The sequence below is a fragment of the Anomaloglossus baeobatrachus genome, chromosome 6 (assembly GCF_048569485.1).
Source record: "Anomaloglossus baeobatrachus isolate aAnoBae1 chromosome 6, aAnoBae1.hap1, whole genome shotgun sequence".
Taxonomy (NCBI): Eukaryota; Metazoa; Chordata; class Amphibia; order Anura; family Aromobatidae; genus Anomaloglossus; species Anomaloglossus baeobatrachus.
In genome coordinates, this window is record NC_134358.1 from 568,347,875 (window position 1) to 568,365,771 (window position 17,897).

The 17,897-nt window shown below is 53.3% G+C and overlaps 1 protein-coding gene across 1 annotated transcript in view; it reads left to right on the forward strand.

Annotated features, from left to right (window-relative positions):
- LOC142243988 (cyclic nucleotide-binding domain-containing protein 2-like) overlaps window positions 1-16,907 on the forward strand; it is a 39,377-nt gene extending 22,470 nt beyond the window's left edge. The window contains exons 4-15 of the mRNA XM_075316172.1: window positions 1,056-1,133; window positions 1,220-1,383; window positions 1,555-1,711; window positions 2,170-2,321; window positions 7,430-7,568; window positions 8,877-8,988; window positions 9,796-9,874; window positions 9,988-10,129; window positions 10,682-10,747; window positions 13,332-13,492; window positions 14,150-14,336; window positions 14,773-16,907. Of these exons, the coding sequence (XP_075172287.1) occupies window positions 1,056-1,133; window positions 1,220-1,383; window positions 1,555-1,711; window positions 2,170-2,321; window positions 7,430-7,568; window positions 8,877-8,988; window positions 9,796-9,874; window positions 9,988-10,129; window positions 10,682-10,747; window positions 13,332-13,492; window positions 14,150-14,336; window positions 14,773-14,910 (1,575 nt within the window). The 3' untranslated portion in view covers window positions 14,911-16,907. The remainder of the gene's footprint in view (window positions 1-1,055; window positions 1,134-1,219; window positions 1,384-1,554; window positions 1,712-2,169; window positions 2,322-7,429; window positions 7,569-8,876; window positions 8,989-9,795; window positions 9,875-9,987; window positions 10,130-10,681; window positions 10,748-13,331; window positions 13,493-14,149; window positions 14,337-14,772) is intronic.
- The last annotated feature ends 990 nt before the right edge of the window (window positions 16,908-17,897 follow it).

Below are 17,897 nucleotides of genomic sequence, written 5' to 3' on the forward strand. Positions count from 1 at the left end.
CACCGGAGGAGACCAGCGATGGAGAGGGCCATGACCGGTAGCTTAATAAAGGTGGAGCCAGCGATGGAGACGACCACGGCTGGAAGCCTCACACTGGAGGAGACCAGCGATGCAGACGACCACGGCCGGAAGCCTCACACCGGAGGAGACCAGCGATGGAGACGTCCACAGCCGAAAGTCTCACACCGGAGGAGACCAGCAATGAAGACGTCAATGGCTGAAAGCCTCACACCAAGGGAGACTAGTGATCGAGATGTCTACAGCCAGAAGCCGCACACCAGAAGAGACCAGCAATTGAGACGTCCATTAACAGAAGCCTCTCACCGGAGGAGACCAACGATAGAGACATCCACGGCCAGAAGCCTCAAAACGGAGGAGACCAGCAATGGAGATATCCACAGCCAGAAGCCTCACACTGGAGGAGAGCAGTGATGGAGATGTCCATAATCGAATGCCTCACACCGGAGGAGACCAGCGATGGAGACATCCATGGTCGGAAGCCTCACACCAGAGGAGAGCAGCAATGGAGACGTCCATGGTTGGAAGTCTCACACTGGAGAAGACCAGCGAGGGAGACGTCCATGGCCAGAAGCCTCACACTGGTGGAGACCAGCGAGGGAGACGTCCATGGCCAGAAGCCTCACACCGGAGGAAACCAGCAATGGAGACGTCAATGGCCAAAACACTTCAGTCATTGCTGCAAAGGATTCTCCACAAAGGATTAAAGATGGACATTTTATTTATGGGAAAGTAAATTTGTCCAGTTACTTCTGAGCCCCTGAAATGAGGAGGATTTGTTGAAAAATGGCTGCAATTTCAGAACGTTTTACAGGATATTTTTGTTCAACCCCTTTAATTAAACCTGAAAGTCTCCACTTCAATTGTATAAAAAATAGTGGCCTGCAGAGCTGAAATCATAATGGCCAAATATTCCTGGACCTGTATATACAATATATGAGCGTGTATTTATCTCTGCGGAGACATCTGAGTATATGTATATACAATATATGAGCGTGTATTTATCTCTGCGGAGACATCTGTCCATTCTTTCCTAGGAGAAGGACGGTAAGAAGCAGAAGTCGGAGGATCTGGCGTTGGTCTTTGATGTCACTTTCTTCAGGACTCAATATGAGGTGAGCAGTGTGTGATTCTGAGCTGTGACACCTTGGGGCAGTGTGGAGTTCGGGGGATTTTCACCCGGGATCTCTGGTTCTTGTAGTTCACTTTTCCTGAGAAGGCGATCGAGGTGACGCTGCAGAGGCCGGAGGATCGCTCGGAGCGTGACATCCGCTTCATCTGCAGTATGATGATGGGGATCCTGAGCTTCCGCAGATACAGCACACACATGCAGCACATGCTGGCCAGGGTCGTCTACTACAGGAGGTGAGTGCGGGGTGGGCTTCACTGCTGGAGACCCTCTGACCAGATTTGCTTTTTATGGCTGAGGGTTTGTTACAGTTGTATCCAATCTAGACAATCCTCTGAGAGGTAACACTGGGCTGATCGCTTGTTACAATGTATCGGCCTCATGTCCTTGACTTCTGGTCTCCCCAGGTTCGGCCGAGGACGGGTCATCGTGAGGAAGGGGCATCGAGGCGACAGCTTCTACTTCATCTTCTCGGGGGTCCTTGCGGTTACACAAGACGAGGACGGCAGCAGTGCCCTCCTGGACCCCGAGCCCATCCTACTGCACAAGGGGGCCAGCTTTGGGGTGGGTATAAGAGCACTCAAGCTTAAGGGTCAGTGACCTCCTGATGCCCATGGACGCCAGTCACTGATGATATAACACTGAATCCCCGAGGATAAGAGCTAATAATAAAGGGGTCCTGCGTGTGGGACCCCCTCTGCCATCTAAGCAGCCTATCTGGACATGTGGTCGGGGGCTGCTCCCCTTTGGGCACTGACTGACGGGGCTTTCATGTAGAGGAGCTGTTTGCTTATCTCTGTACACGTGCATTGCCCGATGTCGGGGTCTCAAGCCCCCGGCTGCTGTGGCCATGCTGGGAGTGGTAGTTTGCTATCAGCTAATTCTAGCGCGGCTGCTAATGCCGTGTGGTGGCATCTCTGTGCACCAGTTGCATGGTATCAGGTGACTCCGGGATCAGGTTCTGGGGTCACAACTGCTCGGTGAAGTTTATGTATTAAAATACAGTCTTTGTCCCTTTGTAGGAAGTGGCTTTACTGAAAGGACTGAGGAGGAATGCCACGCTGATCTGCATGGAGGACACGGAGCTGCTGGTGGTGGACCGGGCCGAGTTCTTCCAGAATAAACTGCACCAGGAGCTCCAGAAAGAAATGCAGTATCGCTTCAAGTTCTTCAGGTAATAGAAATTTGCAAGTGGTGCAGCCCCCCTCCGGTGGATGGCATTCCTCTAGCTTCTGGAGAGCACTCCTCCCGCGTGTAGAGACCGCTCCTCCCGCCTGTAGAGAGCACTCCTCCCGTCTGTAGAGAGGGCTCTCCTCCCACCTGTAGAGAGGACAGCTCCCGCCTGTAGAGAGGGCTCTCCTCCGGCCTGTAGAGCACACTTCTCCCGCCTGTAGAGCGCACTCCTCCTGCCTGTAGAGCACACTTCTCCCGCCTGTAGAGCGCACTCCTCCCGCCTGTAGAGAGGACTCTTCTCCGGCCTGTAGCGCGCACTTCTCCCTCCTGTAGAGAGGCTCTCCTCCCGCCTGTAGAGCGCACTCCTCCCTCCTGTAAAGAGGGCTCTCCTCCCGCCTGTAGAGCGCACTCCTCCCGCTTGTAGAGAGGGCTCTCCTCCCGCCTGTAGAGCGCTCTCCTCCCGCCTGTAGAAAGGGCTCTCCTCCCGCCTGTAGAGAGGGCTCCTCTCATCTGTAGAGAGGGCTATCCTCCCGCCTGTAGAGAGGGCTCTCCTCCCGCCTGTAGAGAGGGCTTTCCTCCCACCTGTAGAGAGGGCTTTCCTCCCGCCTGTAGAGAGGACTCTCCTCCGGCCTGTAGAGCGCACTTCTTTCGACTGTAGAGAGGGCTCTCCTCCCGCCTGTAGAGAGGGCTCTCCTCCCGCCTGTAGAGAGGGCTCTCCTCCTGCCTGTAGAGAGGGCTCTCCTCCCGCCTGTAGAGAGGGCTCTCCTCCCGCCTGTAGAGAGGGCTCTCCTCCTACCTCTGGAGAGGACTCCTCCCACCTGTAGAGAGCACTCCTCCTGCTTGTGGAGAGGATTCCATCCGCCTGTGCAGAGCACTCCTCCCACCAGTGGAGAGCACTCCTCCCGCTTGTGGAGAGGATTCCTCCCGCCAGTGAAGAGCGCTCCTCCCGCTAGTGGATGGCGCTCTTCCCATCTGTAGAGAGGGCTCTCCTCCCGCCTGTAGAGAGGGCTTTCCTCCCACCTGTAGAGAGGGCTTTCCTCCCGCCTGTAGAGAGGACTCTCCTCCGGCCTGTAGAGCGCACTTCTTTCGACTGTAGAGAGGGCTCTCCTCCCGCCTGTAGAGAGGGCTCTCCTCCCGCCTGTAGAGAGGGCTCTCCTCCCGCCTGTAGAGAGGGCTCTCCTCCCGCCTGTAGAGAGGGCTCTCCTCCCGCCTGTAGAGAGGGCTCTCCTCCCGCCTGTAGAGCGCAAATCTCCCGCCTGTAGAGAGGGCTCTCCTCCCGCCTGTAGAGAGGGCTCTCCTCCCGCCTGTAGAGAGTGCTCTCCTCCCGCCTGTAGAGAGGGCTTTCCTCCCGCCTGTAGAGAGGGCTCTCCTCCCGCCTGTAGAGAGGGCTCTCCTCCCGCCTGTAGAGAGGGCTCTCCTCCCGCCTGTATAGAGGGCTCTCCTCCTACCTCTGGAGAGGACTCCTCCCACCTGTAGAGAGAACTCCTCCTGCTTGTGGAGAGGATTCCATCCGCCTGTGCAGAGCACTCCTCCCACCAGTGGAGAGCACTCCTCCCGCCTGTAGAGAGCACTCCTCCCGCTTGTTGAAAGGATTCCTCCCACCAGTGAAGGGCGCTCCTCCCGCTAGTGGATGGCGCTCTTCCCATCTGTAGAGAGGGCTCCACCCACCTGTAGAGAGGGCTCTCCTCCCGCCTGTAGAGAGGGCTCTCCTCCCGCCTGTAGAGAGGGCTCTCCTCCTGCCTGTAGAGAGGGCTCTCCTCCCGCCTGTAGAGAGGGCTCTCCTCCCGCCTGTAGAGAGGGCTCTCCTCCTGCCTGTAGAGAGGGCTCTCCTCCCGCCTGTAGAGAGGGCTCTCCTCCCGCCTGTAGAGAGGGCTCTCCTCCCGCCTGTAGAGAGGGCTCTCCTCCCGCCTGTAGAGAGGGCTCTCCTCCCGCCTGTAGAGAGGGCTCTCCTCCCGCCTGTAGAGAGGGCTCTCCTCCTACCTCTGGAGAGGACTCCTCCCACCTGTAGAGAGCACTCCTCCTGCTTGTGGAGAGGATTCCATCCGCCTGTGCAGAGCACTCCTCCCACCAGTGGAGAGCACTCCTCCCGCCTGTAGAGAGCACTCCTCCCGCTTGTGGAGAGGATTCCTCCCGCCAGTGAAGGGCGCTCCTCCCGCTAGTGGATGGCGCTCTTCCCATCTGTAGAGAGGGCTCTCCTCCCGCCTGTAGAGAGGGCTTTCCTCCCACCTGTAGAGAGGGCTTTCCTCCCGCCTGTAGAGAGGACTCTCCTCCGGCCTGTAGAGCGCACTTCTTTCGACTGTAGAGAGGGCTCTCCTCCCGCCTGTAGAGAGGGCTCTCCTCCCGCCTGTAGAGAGGGCTCTCCTCCCGCCTGTAGAGCGCAAATCTCCCGCCTGTAGAGAGGGCTCTCCTCCCGCCTGTAGAGAGGGCTCTCCTCCCGCCTGTAGAGAGTGCTCTCCTCCCGCCTGTAGAGAGGGCTTTCCTCCCGCCTGTAGAGAGGGCTTTCCTCCCGCCTGTAGAGAGGGCTCTCCTCCTACCTCTGGAGAGGACTCCTCCCACCTGTAGAGAGCACTCCTCCTGCTTGTGGAGAGGATTCCATCCGCCTGTGCAGAGCACTCCTCCCACCAGTGGAGAGCACTCCTCCCGCCTGTAGAGAGCACTCCTCCCGCTTGTGGAGAGGATTCCTCCCGCCAGTGAAGGGCGCTCCTCCCGCTAGTGGATGGCGCTCTTCCCATCTGTAGAGAGGGCTCTCCTCCCGCCTGTAGAGAGGGCTCTCCTCCCGCCTGTAGAGAGGGCTCTCCTCCCGCCTGTAGAGAGGGCTCTCCTCCCGCCTGTAGAGAGGGCTCTCCTCCCTCCTGTAGAGAGGGCTCTCCTCCCGCCTGTAGAGAGGGCTCTCCTCCCGCCTGTAGAGAGGGTTCTCCTCCTGGCTGTAGAGAGGGCTCTCCTCCTACCTCTGGAGAGGACTCCTCCCACCTGTAGAGAGCACTCCTCCTGCTTGTGGAGAGGATTCCATCCGCCTGTGCAGAGCACTCCTCCCACCAGTGGAGAGCACTCCTCCCGCCTGTAGAGAGCACTCCTCCCGCTTTTGGTGAGGATTCCTCCCGCCAGTGAAGGGCGCTCCTCCCGCTAGTGGATGGCGCTCTTCCCATCTGTAGAGAGGGCTCTCCTCCCGCCTGTAGAGAGGGCTCTCCTCCCACCTGTAGAGAGGGTTCTCCTCCTGGCTGTAGAGAGGGCTCTCCTCCTACCTCTGGAGAGGACTCCTCCCACCTGTAGAGAGCACTCCTCCTGCTTGTGGAGAGGATTCCATCCGCCTGTGCAGAGCACTCCTCCCGCCTGTAGAGAGCACTCCTCCCGCTTGTAGAGGATTCCTCCCGCCAGTGAAGGGCACTCCTCCCGCTAGTGGATGGCGCTCTTCCCATCTGTAGAGAGGGCTCTCCTCCCACCTGTAGAAAGGGCTCTCCTCCCGCCTGTAGAAAGGACTCCTCCCGCCTGTAGAGAGGGCTCTCCTCCCGCCTGTAGAGAGGGCTCTCCTCCCGCCTGTAGAGAGGGCTCTCCTCCCGCCTGTAGAGAGGGCTCTCCTCCCGCCTGTAGAGAGGGTTCTCCTCCTGGCTGTAGAGGGCTCTCCTCCTACCTCTGGAGAGGACTCCTCCCACCTGTAGAGAGCACTCCTCCTGCTTGTGGAGAGGATTCCTTCCGCCTGTGCAGAGCACTCCTCCCACCAGTGGAGAGCACTCCTCCCGCCTGTAGAGAGCACTCCTCCCGCTTGTGGAGAGGATTACTCCCGCCAGTTAAGGGCGCTCCTCCCGCTAGTGGATGGCGCTCTTCCCATCTGTAGAGAGGGCTCCACCCACCTGTGGAGAGGGCTCTCCTCCAGCCTGTAGAAAGGGCTCTCCTCCCGCCTGTAGAGGGCTCTCCTCCCATCTGTAGAGAGCACTCCTCTCGCCTGTAGAGAGGTAGAGAGGGCTCTCATTCCGCCTGTAGAGTGCACTCCTCCCACCTGTAGAGAGGGCCCTCCTCCTACCTCTGGAAGGAACTCCTTCCGATTGTAGAGAGGGCTCTCCTACCGCCTCTAGAGAGCCCTCCTTCCGATTGTAGGGCATGCTCCCCCGCACACAGGGAGTGCCACACCACCTGCCATTCCCAGCCTGTAGAGCCATCCCTGGCTCTATAGCATTACCTTCCACCTATACAGGATGCCTCATCCCCCCACTTTCATCTGTACAGTCATCTCACCTATGGAGAATGGCCCTCAACCTACCGACAGCTCCTCAGGCCCCCATTACTAACTTACCTGTAAGGTGCAGCAAGCTCATCACCTATTCAGAGCGCCTCCCCCCCACTCTCATCTGTAAACTCAACCTCACCTGTAGAGCACGAACTTCCATCTGTATGGCGCACCTCCCCACCCACCTTACCTGTAAAACACGGACCTCCATCTGTATAGGGCTCCCCACCTCTACCTGTAGAGCACGGCTGCCTCACCCGTATAGAGCTCCTGCCCCCCCCCCCTGCCTGTAGAGTATGGACCTCCACCTGTATAGAGCTCCTCACCCCCCCTCTGCCTGTGGAGCACGGACCTCCACCTGTATAGAGCTCCTCACCCCCCCACCTGTAGAGCATGGACCTCCATCCGTATAGAGCTCCCCACCCCTGCCTGTAGAGTATGGACCTCCACCTGTATAGAGCTCCTCACCCCCCCTCTGCCTGTACAGCATGGACCTCCACCTGTATAGAGCTCCCCACCCCTGCCTGTGGAGCACGGACCTCCACCTGTATAGAGCTCCCCACCCCTGCCTGTAGAGCACGGACCTCCACCTGTATAGAGCTCCCCACCCCTGCCTGTAGAGCACGGACCTCCACCTGTATAGAGCTCCCCACCCCTGCCTGTAGAGCACGGACCTCCACCTGTATAGAGCTCCCCACCCCTGCCGGTAGAGCACGGCCGCCTCACCTGTAGAGTGGATCCCCTCCTCTAGGCGCGGCGGCCCAAGCCATGTAATCATGAAAACACAATGTATCTGTACAGATGTTTCAGATTTCATCTCTCCTGCCATCACTAAGAATCTTCTATACATAATTTGGAAGATCACAGACTCATGAAATATCTTGTAGATCCATGGATCTTTTCTCCTCCTGGTCTGATGCCGCGCTGGAGACGTTGGCCGAACACTGCAAGACGGAGGAATGTCGCCACAGCCAGGTCATGGTGCCCGACACCCACGAGAGCAAAAACATCATCTTCGTAACAAAGGTAATTTTAGGGTTTGGACCAGAGGATCTCACAATCTGCAGTGGATCCCAATCACTTGGAGACCACCCCGATAGGATGAAGACATCTCCAGCCACCACCGCAGAGGTGAAGCGCTGAGTCCAGGGCTATGCCGAGATTTCACTAGGACACGAGGGCTGCAGGTAGATCTCTGCACACATATCTGGATCTCAGTGGATCACTAGAGATCAAGCTCTGACCGCATGGGCATTTTGATCACTGGAGTAATTTTCTGCAAATTTCACACGTGGCGACAAATAATGTGCATCATACTCTGCAAAACCGCAGCTGCTGCAGCGCCTCACTTTTCTCAGTTTCTCAGGAATCTGATGAGATTCTTCTTCACATGAATTTTCCATAAAAATCTATGTCTGTGATCTACTTCATTCTACAGCATTAGATCCTGGTGTGATCCTGTGCTCACTGTATAATGGATCAATTTCGACCTAAATCATTATAGAACTATTTAACAAGCTGAATGGAGCAGCAGATCACTATATGACTGGATCACATGAGTGGATTATCAAGTATCTTTACTAGTAAATAACTGAATGACCAGAATACTATATGACTAGATGACCAATTTACTAGATGCATAGATCACCAGATTGCTAAATTGCCAAATGATCAGACCACCAGATTACTATATTGCAAGATAACTGGATAAATGTTAGTACCACTAAGTGACTGATTAAAAAGATTACTATACTACTATTTTGATGGATCAGCAGATCACTATATTACCAGATGCCTTGATCAGTAGATTATCAATTTATTAGCAGAATGGATCACCAGATTATTATATGACTAGATTACCAGATGACTACAGGACCAGATGAGTGGATCATCAGATTACTTTATGAGAAGCCAGATTACTACATTACCAGATGACCGGATCACCAGATTACTATATGCCTTGATCACTAGATTATCAATTTACTAGCTGAATGGATCACCAGATTACTATATTACCAGATCACCAGATTACTACATTACCAGTTTCCTGATCACTACATTATAAATTTACTAGCAGAATGGATCACAAGTTTAGTAGATGACCAGACTACTACATTACCAGATGACTAGATCACCAGATTACTTAATCCCTAATGACCAGATCACCAGACTGCCTATTTACAACATGACTGGATCATCAGATCACTTCATTACTAATGACCAGATCACCAGATTATTTTATTACCAGATGACCGGATCACCAGGTTACTAGATGATCTCATCAGTGGAGTACTATTTATAGCTCAGTGACTGGATCCTTTGTGCTCTGTTCAGGGCCGCTGTGAAGTTCTGCGTCTGGTGGATCTCAGCCAGTGTCCGTCGTTCCACAAGTGGATCAAACAGCACCAACCGCTGTTGGGGAAATCCAGTCTGCTCAGCCACACAGGTGAGCGGGGATCTGCAGAGGACAGATGGCGGAGGCTCGGGATGCGGCAGTGACTGATAGACGCCCCCATTGTGTGTCCTCCAGGACAAAGGGGTTTTGTCAGAAAACTGGTGTAAAACACTGGAAAAAGCGTCTTCATATCAGTTTCAAACAAAATGGGCGGGGAGGGGCTGGGTGGATGGGCGGAGCGGGGGGATGGGGAGGAGTTAGGGGGACGGGGAGGAGTCGGGGGGACGGGGAGGAGCCAGGGAGGAACTGTAGAGGAGTCGGGGAATGGGGAGGAGTCGGGGGGACAGGAGGAGCCGGGGGGACGGGAGGAGCGGAGGGGACGGGAGGAGCTGGGGGGATGGGGAGGAGCCAGGGAGGAACTGTAGGAGCCAGGGGGATGGGAGGAGCGGGGGGACTGCAGGAGCCAGGGAGGGACCGTAGAGGAGTCGGGGGGACTGGAGGGGCGGAGAGGACAGGGAGGAGTCGGGAGGAGCGGGGGGATGGGAAGAGTGGGGGGATGGGGAGGAGCCAGGGAGGAACCGTACAGGAGCAGTGGGATGGGGAGGAGGGGTCGGGGGGATGGGGAGGATTTGGGGAATGGGGAGGAGTCGGGGGGACAGGGAGGAGTCGGGGGGACGGGAGGAGCCGGGGGTGGGCGAAACTACAACCACACATAAAAATTAATTAAGTGACAAAATGTTATTGAGGTGTGTCCGCTAGTGAAGAGCAGAGCAGTGTGCGAGCTCCTCCATCAGTGACCTTCCTCATGTGCGTCACTTATTGTCTTCCCTAAATGTAACACTTCTATCTTTCCATCAGGGCGGACCCCCGGTGAGCAGCGAGCTCATGGACTCCCATCTCCAGAAGACAATGGCCCCCCCAATATTATTAATGGAAGGTGAGGCGGGGGGCGAGGGGGCTCAGTCAGGGGTGACGATGGATGGAAGTAGCAGAAAATACAAACTCCCACACTGATACACATGATGGCGCCGTCCCTGTGCTTGTCCGCAGGATCGTCTCCATGGAGGATCTGGCCTCTCGATACGACCTGACGATCCCCTCCGCTCAATATCCCAGGAATCTGCAGCTACCTGGAGATCTGATGGCAGCCGTCTACCTGAGGATCGACTGCCTGCAGCCCGGCCAGTACTTTGTGAGAGGATACAATAATGGGGGTTACTATAGGTGACCGGTATATAATGGTCCATGTGTACGAGGTGGGGCTACACCGGTGCGGCCAGTACATCCAGACCGGCGCTATTATCAATTACTGGGTCCGGCCACTAAGCCCCTTCCATCCTGACCAATGTATCACGAGCTTGATCACACGGAAGAAACAGAATCATCCAAGAGGTCCGGTTCTGAATAATCAGCCCTATTGGTCCATCTACTTGCAGGGTCCGGTGTGAAGAGGACTCTGGTTTTGATGGATTGTTTTCCGTAGACCCAGTCCCAATTTTCTAATAAAGCTCGGTCATTCACGAAAAAGAAGCAAATTGTAAATGGTCTCGGTTCAGTATAGCGGCCGGTCCACCAGTATAGCGGCCGGTCCACCAGTATATGTTGTCAGGTTGTCAGCTTCAGCCACCTCTGATCCCAGTATGGCCCATCCATCCTATTCCATGGAGGCTGTTGGTGATTCTCATGTACACTTGAGTCCAACCATAATGATACATTTAGGAACCACGTGGCTTTTGTATTCCAGAGAGGCGTGGACGTGGAATTCATCGAGAGCTGCTTCGAGAAGGAAGGACGAGCGCTTCATGATCAGGTACATAGATGACATCCCTGGCCAGGCAGTCAGCGATATAGAGAACAGGAGTCAGTGTATGCAGTATACTCTACACTACAAAATAAGCGCTGGGGAAGAGACGGACCCCTGCTAAGGGCTCAGATTACCACCACCCTTCCATCCTCAGAGGATCCGTAAATAAGAGATGGACCCTACCTGCTATGGGCTCAGACTAGCACAACCCCTCCACTCTCAGAGGATCCGTGCAGGAGAGACAGACCCCACCTGCTAAGGGCTCAGATTACCACAACCCCTCCATCCTCAGAGGATTCATGCAGGAGAGATGGACCAAACCTGCTAAGGGCTCAGATTACCACAACCCCTCCATCCTCAGAGGATTCATGCAGGAGAGATGGACCAAACCTGCTAAGGGCTCAGATTACCACAACCCCTCCATCCTCAAAGGATTCATGCAGGAGAGATGGACCCCACCTGCTAAGGGCTCAGATTACCACCACCCTTCCATCCTCAGAGGATCCGTGCATAAGAGATGGACCCTACCTGCTAAGGGCTCAGATTACCACAACCCCACCATCCTCAGAGGATATGTGCAGGAGAGACGGACCCCACCTGCTAAGGGCTCAGATTACCACCACCCTTCCATCCTCAGAGGATCCGTGCATAAGAGATGGACCCTACCTGCTAATGGCTCAGACTAGCACAACCCCTCCACTCTCAGAGGATCCGTGCAGATGAGACATACCCCACCTGCTAAGGGCTCAGATTAACACAACCCCTCCATCCTCAGAAGATCTGTTGTGAACGGCGACTGTGGTGGTGTTATTCTGAAGCTTCTTCTGGTGGCCAGGAATGGCGGTAGAGCTGAATCTGAGCCTGTGACTCAGACAGGTGTCGATGTTAATTGGGAATTGGGGAAGTCCTATTGCAGACAAGTCTGGTCTATATAGGAGAGCACTTTTTGCCCAGCTGATGTCGGTTATAATTGTATATTCCTTGGTCTCTGTTCCTGGCCTGGAGCGTTGTCCTTCCCTGTATCCCTGAGCAAGACTTCTACAGATAAGTTTCAGTTTTTGCCTTGCTTCCTGGTTTACACCTTAGGGTGTTGTTTTTCCTTGCTTTGCTTTATATCTGTTTTCTTGCAGGTGAAGTTTTGTTTCTCTTGTGTTGTTAGCATGGGGGTTTCCCCCTTTGCTAGCTCTACTGCAGGAAAAGGGATTTTATCCCTGTCTGATTTGACTATTTGCTCTTTTGTATTTTGTGTTCTTTTTTGGTATTTTGTTCTCCCATTATTTACGAGAACCTGATATAGTGGGGGTGAGGTCGTATGACCTCCAGGGCCATTTTCTACTATCAGGAGCTTGGTATTTTTCTACAGGGATTTTGCACTGACCACAGTCAGTTCCTTTCCTTTGCTTTGTATCAAGTTAGTTGGGCCTCGCTTTTGCTAATTCTATTTTTCCTATCTGAGCATTGTGTTTTCCTATATCAATGTAGTCTTTGTATGTGGGGGGCTACCTACTCCTTTGGGGACTACTCTGAGGCAAGGTAGATTTCCTCATTTCATTCTGTGAGGTGTAGCTAGTTTCTCAGGCTGTGACGAGGCGTCTAGGTGTTTAGGAACGCTCCACAGCTACTTCTAGTGTGGTCTGATAGTCAGGGGATTGCACAGCTACTTCTAGTGTGGTCTGATAGTCAGGGGTCAGCTCAAGTTTCAACTATTCCTGTTTCTTGGTGTTTTTTCACCAATGGGAGTTTTTTGTAATCTTCCACGGTTACTGGATCATAACAAGGATCTGTGCAGGAGAGATGGCCCCCACCTGCTAAGGGCTCCGATTACCATAACCCCTCCACCCTCAGAGGATCCGTGCAGGAGAGGCAACAACTCCTCCACCCTCAGAGGATCCGTGCAGAAGAGGCAACAACTCCTCCACCCTCAGAGGATCCGTGCAGCAAAGGCAACAACACCTCCACCCTCAGAGGATCCGTGCAGGAGAGGCAACAACACCTCCACCCCTCAGAGGATCTGTGCAGGAGAGGCAACAACACCTCCACCCTCAGAGGATCTGTGCAGGAGAGGCAACAACACCTCCACCCTCGGAGGATCCGTGCAGGAGAGGCAACAACACCTCCACCCTCAGAGGATCCGTGCAGGAGAGGCAACAACTCCTCCACCCTCAGAGGATCTGTGCAGGAGAGGCAACAACACCTCCACCCTCAGAGGATCTGTGCAGGAGAGGCAACAACTCCTCCACCCTCAGAGGATCCGTGCAGGAGAGGCAACAACTCCTCCACCCTCAGAGGATCTGTGCAGGAGAGGCAACAACTCCTCCACCCTCAGAGGATCTGTGCAGGAGAGGCAACAACTCCTCCACCCTCAGAGGATCTGTGCAGGAGAGTCGGATTGTATGCCATTACTTTTTATCGCCTTTGTGGCTACTCTGAAGTGAGACCCTTATATAGAAGGGCTACACAGCAGCGGATCTGTCTGGTGAAGGATTAGGACACTTCATCGTGTAGGCTTACATTTTAGTAAGAAAACACCAGCATTTCCTTTATGGTAGGTCCTTAGATTTGTGTTCAATGGTCACTTCTCCCCCTCTAGAACCTCAGCTTCTTGTCGTCATCTGCCCAGAGAGACCCCCGCTCCATGGTCATCATCAGTCAGGGAGCAGAGGTCATGCGTATAAAACTGGACAAGTTCTCGGAGCTGGCGGATCTCACCACCGTGAAGAAGCTGAAGGCGAAGATGGTGCAGTACCCCAGGTAAGACACTAGGGGGATGAGGCTGCATCCACTGCAAGACGTGCCCAAACATAACGGCCTGATCCTGCTAATGTGATGTCAGAACCGGGCTCTGAACAATCCGATGCTCTACACAACGCCCCTCAGCTGCAGCCCTATCCCCCTCCTCCCTGCACAGTACTCACAGAGATAACCTGCAGCTTCATCCCCCTCCTCCCTGCACAGTACTCACAATGAAGTTGCAACCTCTTTCCGCTCCTCCCTGCACAGCACACACAGAGAGAAGCTGCAACCTCATCCCCCTCCTCCCTGCACAGCACTCACAATGAAGTTGCAGCCTCTTTCCCCTCCTTCCTGCACAGCACTCACCGAGAGAAGCTGCAGCTTCATCCCCCTCCTCCCTGCACAGCACTCACCGAGAGATGCTGCAGCTTCATCCCCCTCCTCCCTGCACAGCACTCACCGAGAGATGCTGCAGCTTCATCCCCCTCCTCCCTGCACAGCACTCACCGAGAGAAGCTGCAGCTTCATCCCCGCTCCTCCCTGCACAGCACTCACTGAGAGAAGCTGCAGCTTCATCCCCCTCCTCCTTGCTTGGCATTAGGTATAAATGACTAGGGACAGCTGCAGTAATGGATTCCGGTTATTAGTCACTCTGTCTTGTATCTTTCCTTCCAGTGACAATGATCTGTGCAGAATTTTCCTGGAGCAGAATCGGTGGAAAGTCTTTAAGTCGGATTTGGTCGCTCATCTCAGCTCCTCACCCAAACTCCACCAGAAAAAGGAGGCAGCTGCTCACAAGATCCAGAGCGAGGACAAGAGGGGGATCCTGCAGCTGGGAAGCCAGAAGGAAAAGCCCCAGAAGGTCTGTAGTGTCGGGGCGGCGAGACCACGTCCCCCGGCTTGTCTGTGCATACGTCCTGTAGCCGCTCCTGAAGGGTCCAGCTGTCCTCTGCTGCACCTAGTGCACTCTGCTCTAATTGTGGCAGCCCACCTACCACCAGCAGACCCCTCAGTGACGGGAGCCTACACGACCCAGCTGACCGACAGAACAGCAGAATGGGGCCGCGGGTAGAGACGCAGATCATGTATGACCACCAACTGCGGGTAATCATCAGTGATCTCTGGGGCAGGATCATCCTCTTGTACCCCAATCACAAGAGATCAGAGCAGGGGACAGAGGGGATTCAGGCTTTCCCCCATTATTTTATATGTTTTATGGATATTTTCGTCATTATCAGAATAATCGCCTGTATCATATGTAAGCGACCCCACGACACTGACCCCGCACTCATCTGCAGGTCTGGAGGACGGCAATAAAACAGGGGATCCCCGAGACCAGAAAAGAAGAAGCCGACGCTACCGGGGGGCAGCCTGCAATCCGCCTCATTCATGGGATCGACATCCCCAAACTATGCGGCAAGAGAATCATGTGGTGATGGGGGGGTTGTAGTCCACGGCCGGAGTCCTGAAGCGACCGCACAGGTCCAATGATGGACAGTCAATGTGACAACCTCCTCAATGTACACACAGCACGAGCGATAATCCACTGATTGACCACAAGATGGCGGAATTACATAAAACTCATCACAGGGAACCAGACGCATCCACCAGATCCAGCGCTGACACCGTATCCAGCATCAACTCCATAGTGACCAGCCACCAGATCCAGCGCTGACGCCGTATCCAGCATCAACTCCGTAGTGATCAGCCACCAGATCCAGCGCTGACACCGTATCCAGCATCAACTCTGTGGTGACCAGTCACCAGATCCAGCGCTGACACCGTATCCAGCATCAACTCCATAGTGACCAGCCACCAGATCCAGCACTGACACCGTATCCAGCATCAACTCCATAGTGATCAGCCACCAGATCCAGCCCTGACACCGTATCCAGCATCAACTCCATAGTGACCAGCCACCAGATCCAGCGCTGACACCGTATCCAGCATCAACTCCGTGGTGACCGGCCACCAGATCCAGCGCTGACACCGTATCCAGCATCAACTCCATAGTGACCAGCCACCAGATCCAGCACTGACACCGTATCCAGCATCAACTCCATAGTGACCAGCCACCAGATCCTGCGCTGACACCGTATCCAGCATCAACTCCATAGTGATCAGCCACCAGATCCAGCCCTGACACCGTATCCAGCATCAACTCCATAGTGACCAGCCACCAGATCCAGTTCTGATGCCGTATCCAGCATCAACTCCATGGTGACCAGCCAACAGATCCAGCGCTGACGCCGTATCCAGCATCAACTCCGTAGTGATCAGCCACCAGATCTAGCGCTGACAACGTATCCAGCATCAACTCCGTAGTGATCAGCCACCAGATCCAGCGCTGACACCGTATCCAGCATCAACTCCGTAGTGATCAGCCACCAGATCCAGCGCTGACACCGTATCCAGCATCAACTCCATAGTGACCAGCCACCAGATCCAGCGCTGACACCATATCCAGCATCAACTCAGTGATGACCAGCCACCAGATCCAGCTCTGACACCATATCCAGCATCAACTCAGTGATGACCAGCCACCAGATCCAGCTCTGACACCATATCCAGCATCAACTCCGTGGTGACCGGCCACCAGATGCTCCGTGGTGACCAGCCACCAGATCCAGCGCTGACAGTGACACCATATCCAGCATCAACTCCGTGGTGACCAGCCACCAGATCCAGCGCTGACACCGTATCCAGCATCAACTCCATAATGACCAGCCACCAGATCCAGCACTGACACCGTATCCAGCATCAACTCCATAGTGACCAGCCACCAGATCCAGCACTGACACCGTATCCAGCATCAACTCCATAGTGACCAGCCACCAGATCCAGCACTGGCACAGTGTTCACATATCCAGTGTCAACTCTGTGGTGACCAGCCACCAGATCCAGTGCTGAAACCTTGTCCACCGTATCCAGTCCTGAATCCATAAAAAAGCGCATGTAGGTTGGGTAGCTTTAAAATGGAAGGATTATTTTCATTGAAAAATCATTTAAAAGAATAAATATACAGTGGACAAGGCAGAATACAGCAAATAACCAAATAGAAGACTCTCCCAGGAAGCAGGCATGTACGCAGAAACGCACGTCAGGGAGGCGACACCACGGCAAACATCTTGGTAATTTCTACTCTCCTAATGTTATTGGTTTAACTCATCTCACTTAAGTTACTTGTTAGTTTATTGCATTGTAGGTATACAGGCACACAGTTACCATTGTCCTTCTATATTTGTACTGTATACTCATATAATTATTTTCTGTAATGTTAGTCACATGAGCGTCCTCCATTGTATCATCTTCTTGTAAATTATCACCCGGCAGAGCTTATGCGCCCTCTACTGGTTAGTTGCTGTATGAGGTCTTGTCCACTTTTTTTTTTTATTCTTTTAATTGATTTTTCAATAAAACACTAACATTTTAAGCTTCGTGTGTATGTATATATATATATATATATATATATATATATATATATATATATATATATATATATACGCACTTTTCTCTATATCTGTTACAATGGATATTTGAGCAAGTCTCATTGAGTCTTCCTGTCCATTTTGGTCCATTTAATACTCTGTACATAGATATTACTATTGTTTTGAGATGACCTTTTTAGTATAGATATATTGTGTAATTCATTACTATCTATCCTCATTCATGTGTATCTGGGCTCACAGCCATATTTGTATTCAAGTCCTGAATCCTCCGTGTGACGCCCAACAATCCCGGAGAATAAAAGCCACTAATTCCCCGATCGGTTATAATTTTTTGCTTTAGTTACTTCCACATCAGTGAGGTCAGAGCGAGAAGTCTGCAATTTCCAGATCTGCACTGCTCTCCTGTAATACTCTGTGCTGCTGAATTAAATATTGCATTATGTAATGTTCAGATTATAACTCCCATATAAATCAACCTAATCCTCTCCTGAAATGCTCTGTGCTGCTGAAGAACACGTGCCTGTGAAACTCTTGGCACATATACAGTGTGTCCACCCATATCCTGTCCACCGCCATTAACTTGAGAACGGCGGCAGCTATAGGCATAGAAGTGGTGTCTAGGTATAGTAAAGTAGCCATGCGCTACGCCATGAAACCACCTATAGCGCCACCTGGTGGAAAACAACGGAGTTAGCATTTTTTCTTGAAAACGGAACGAGATAGAGAAAAAAAGTGAATTACAAAATTGTAGGGCATCATCAATTCAATACGAATCCACACCTTGCACAGAAATGCTATGATATGAAACCCATGACCCCCCCCCCCCAAAACATTGAATGCTGGTCACTCATATGGCGCTCATTTAACTTTGATGCTCTTGGTGTCCCCCGTCATCTGCGATGCACATCTGGGCTCTGCACAGCATACTGTGTCTTGCTGCAATGCACATCTGGGCTCTGCACAGCATACTGTAT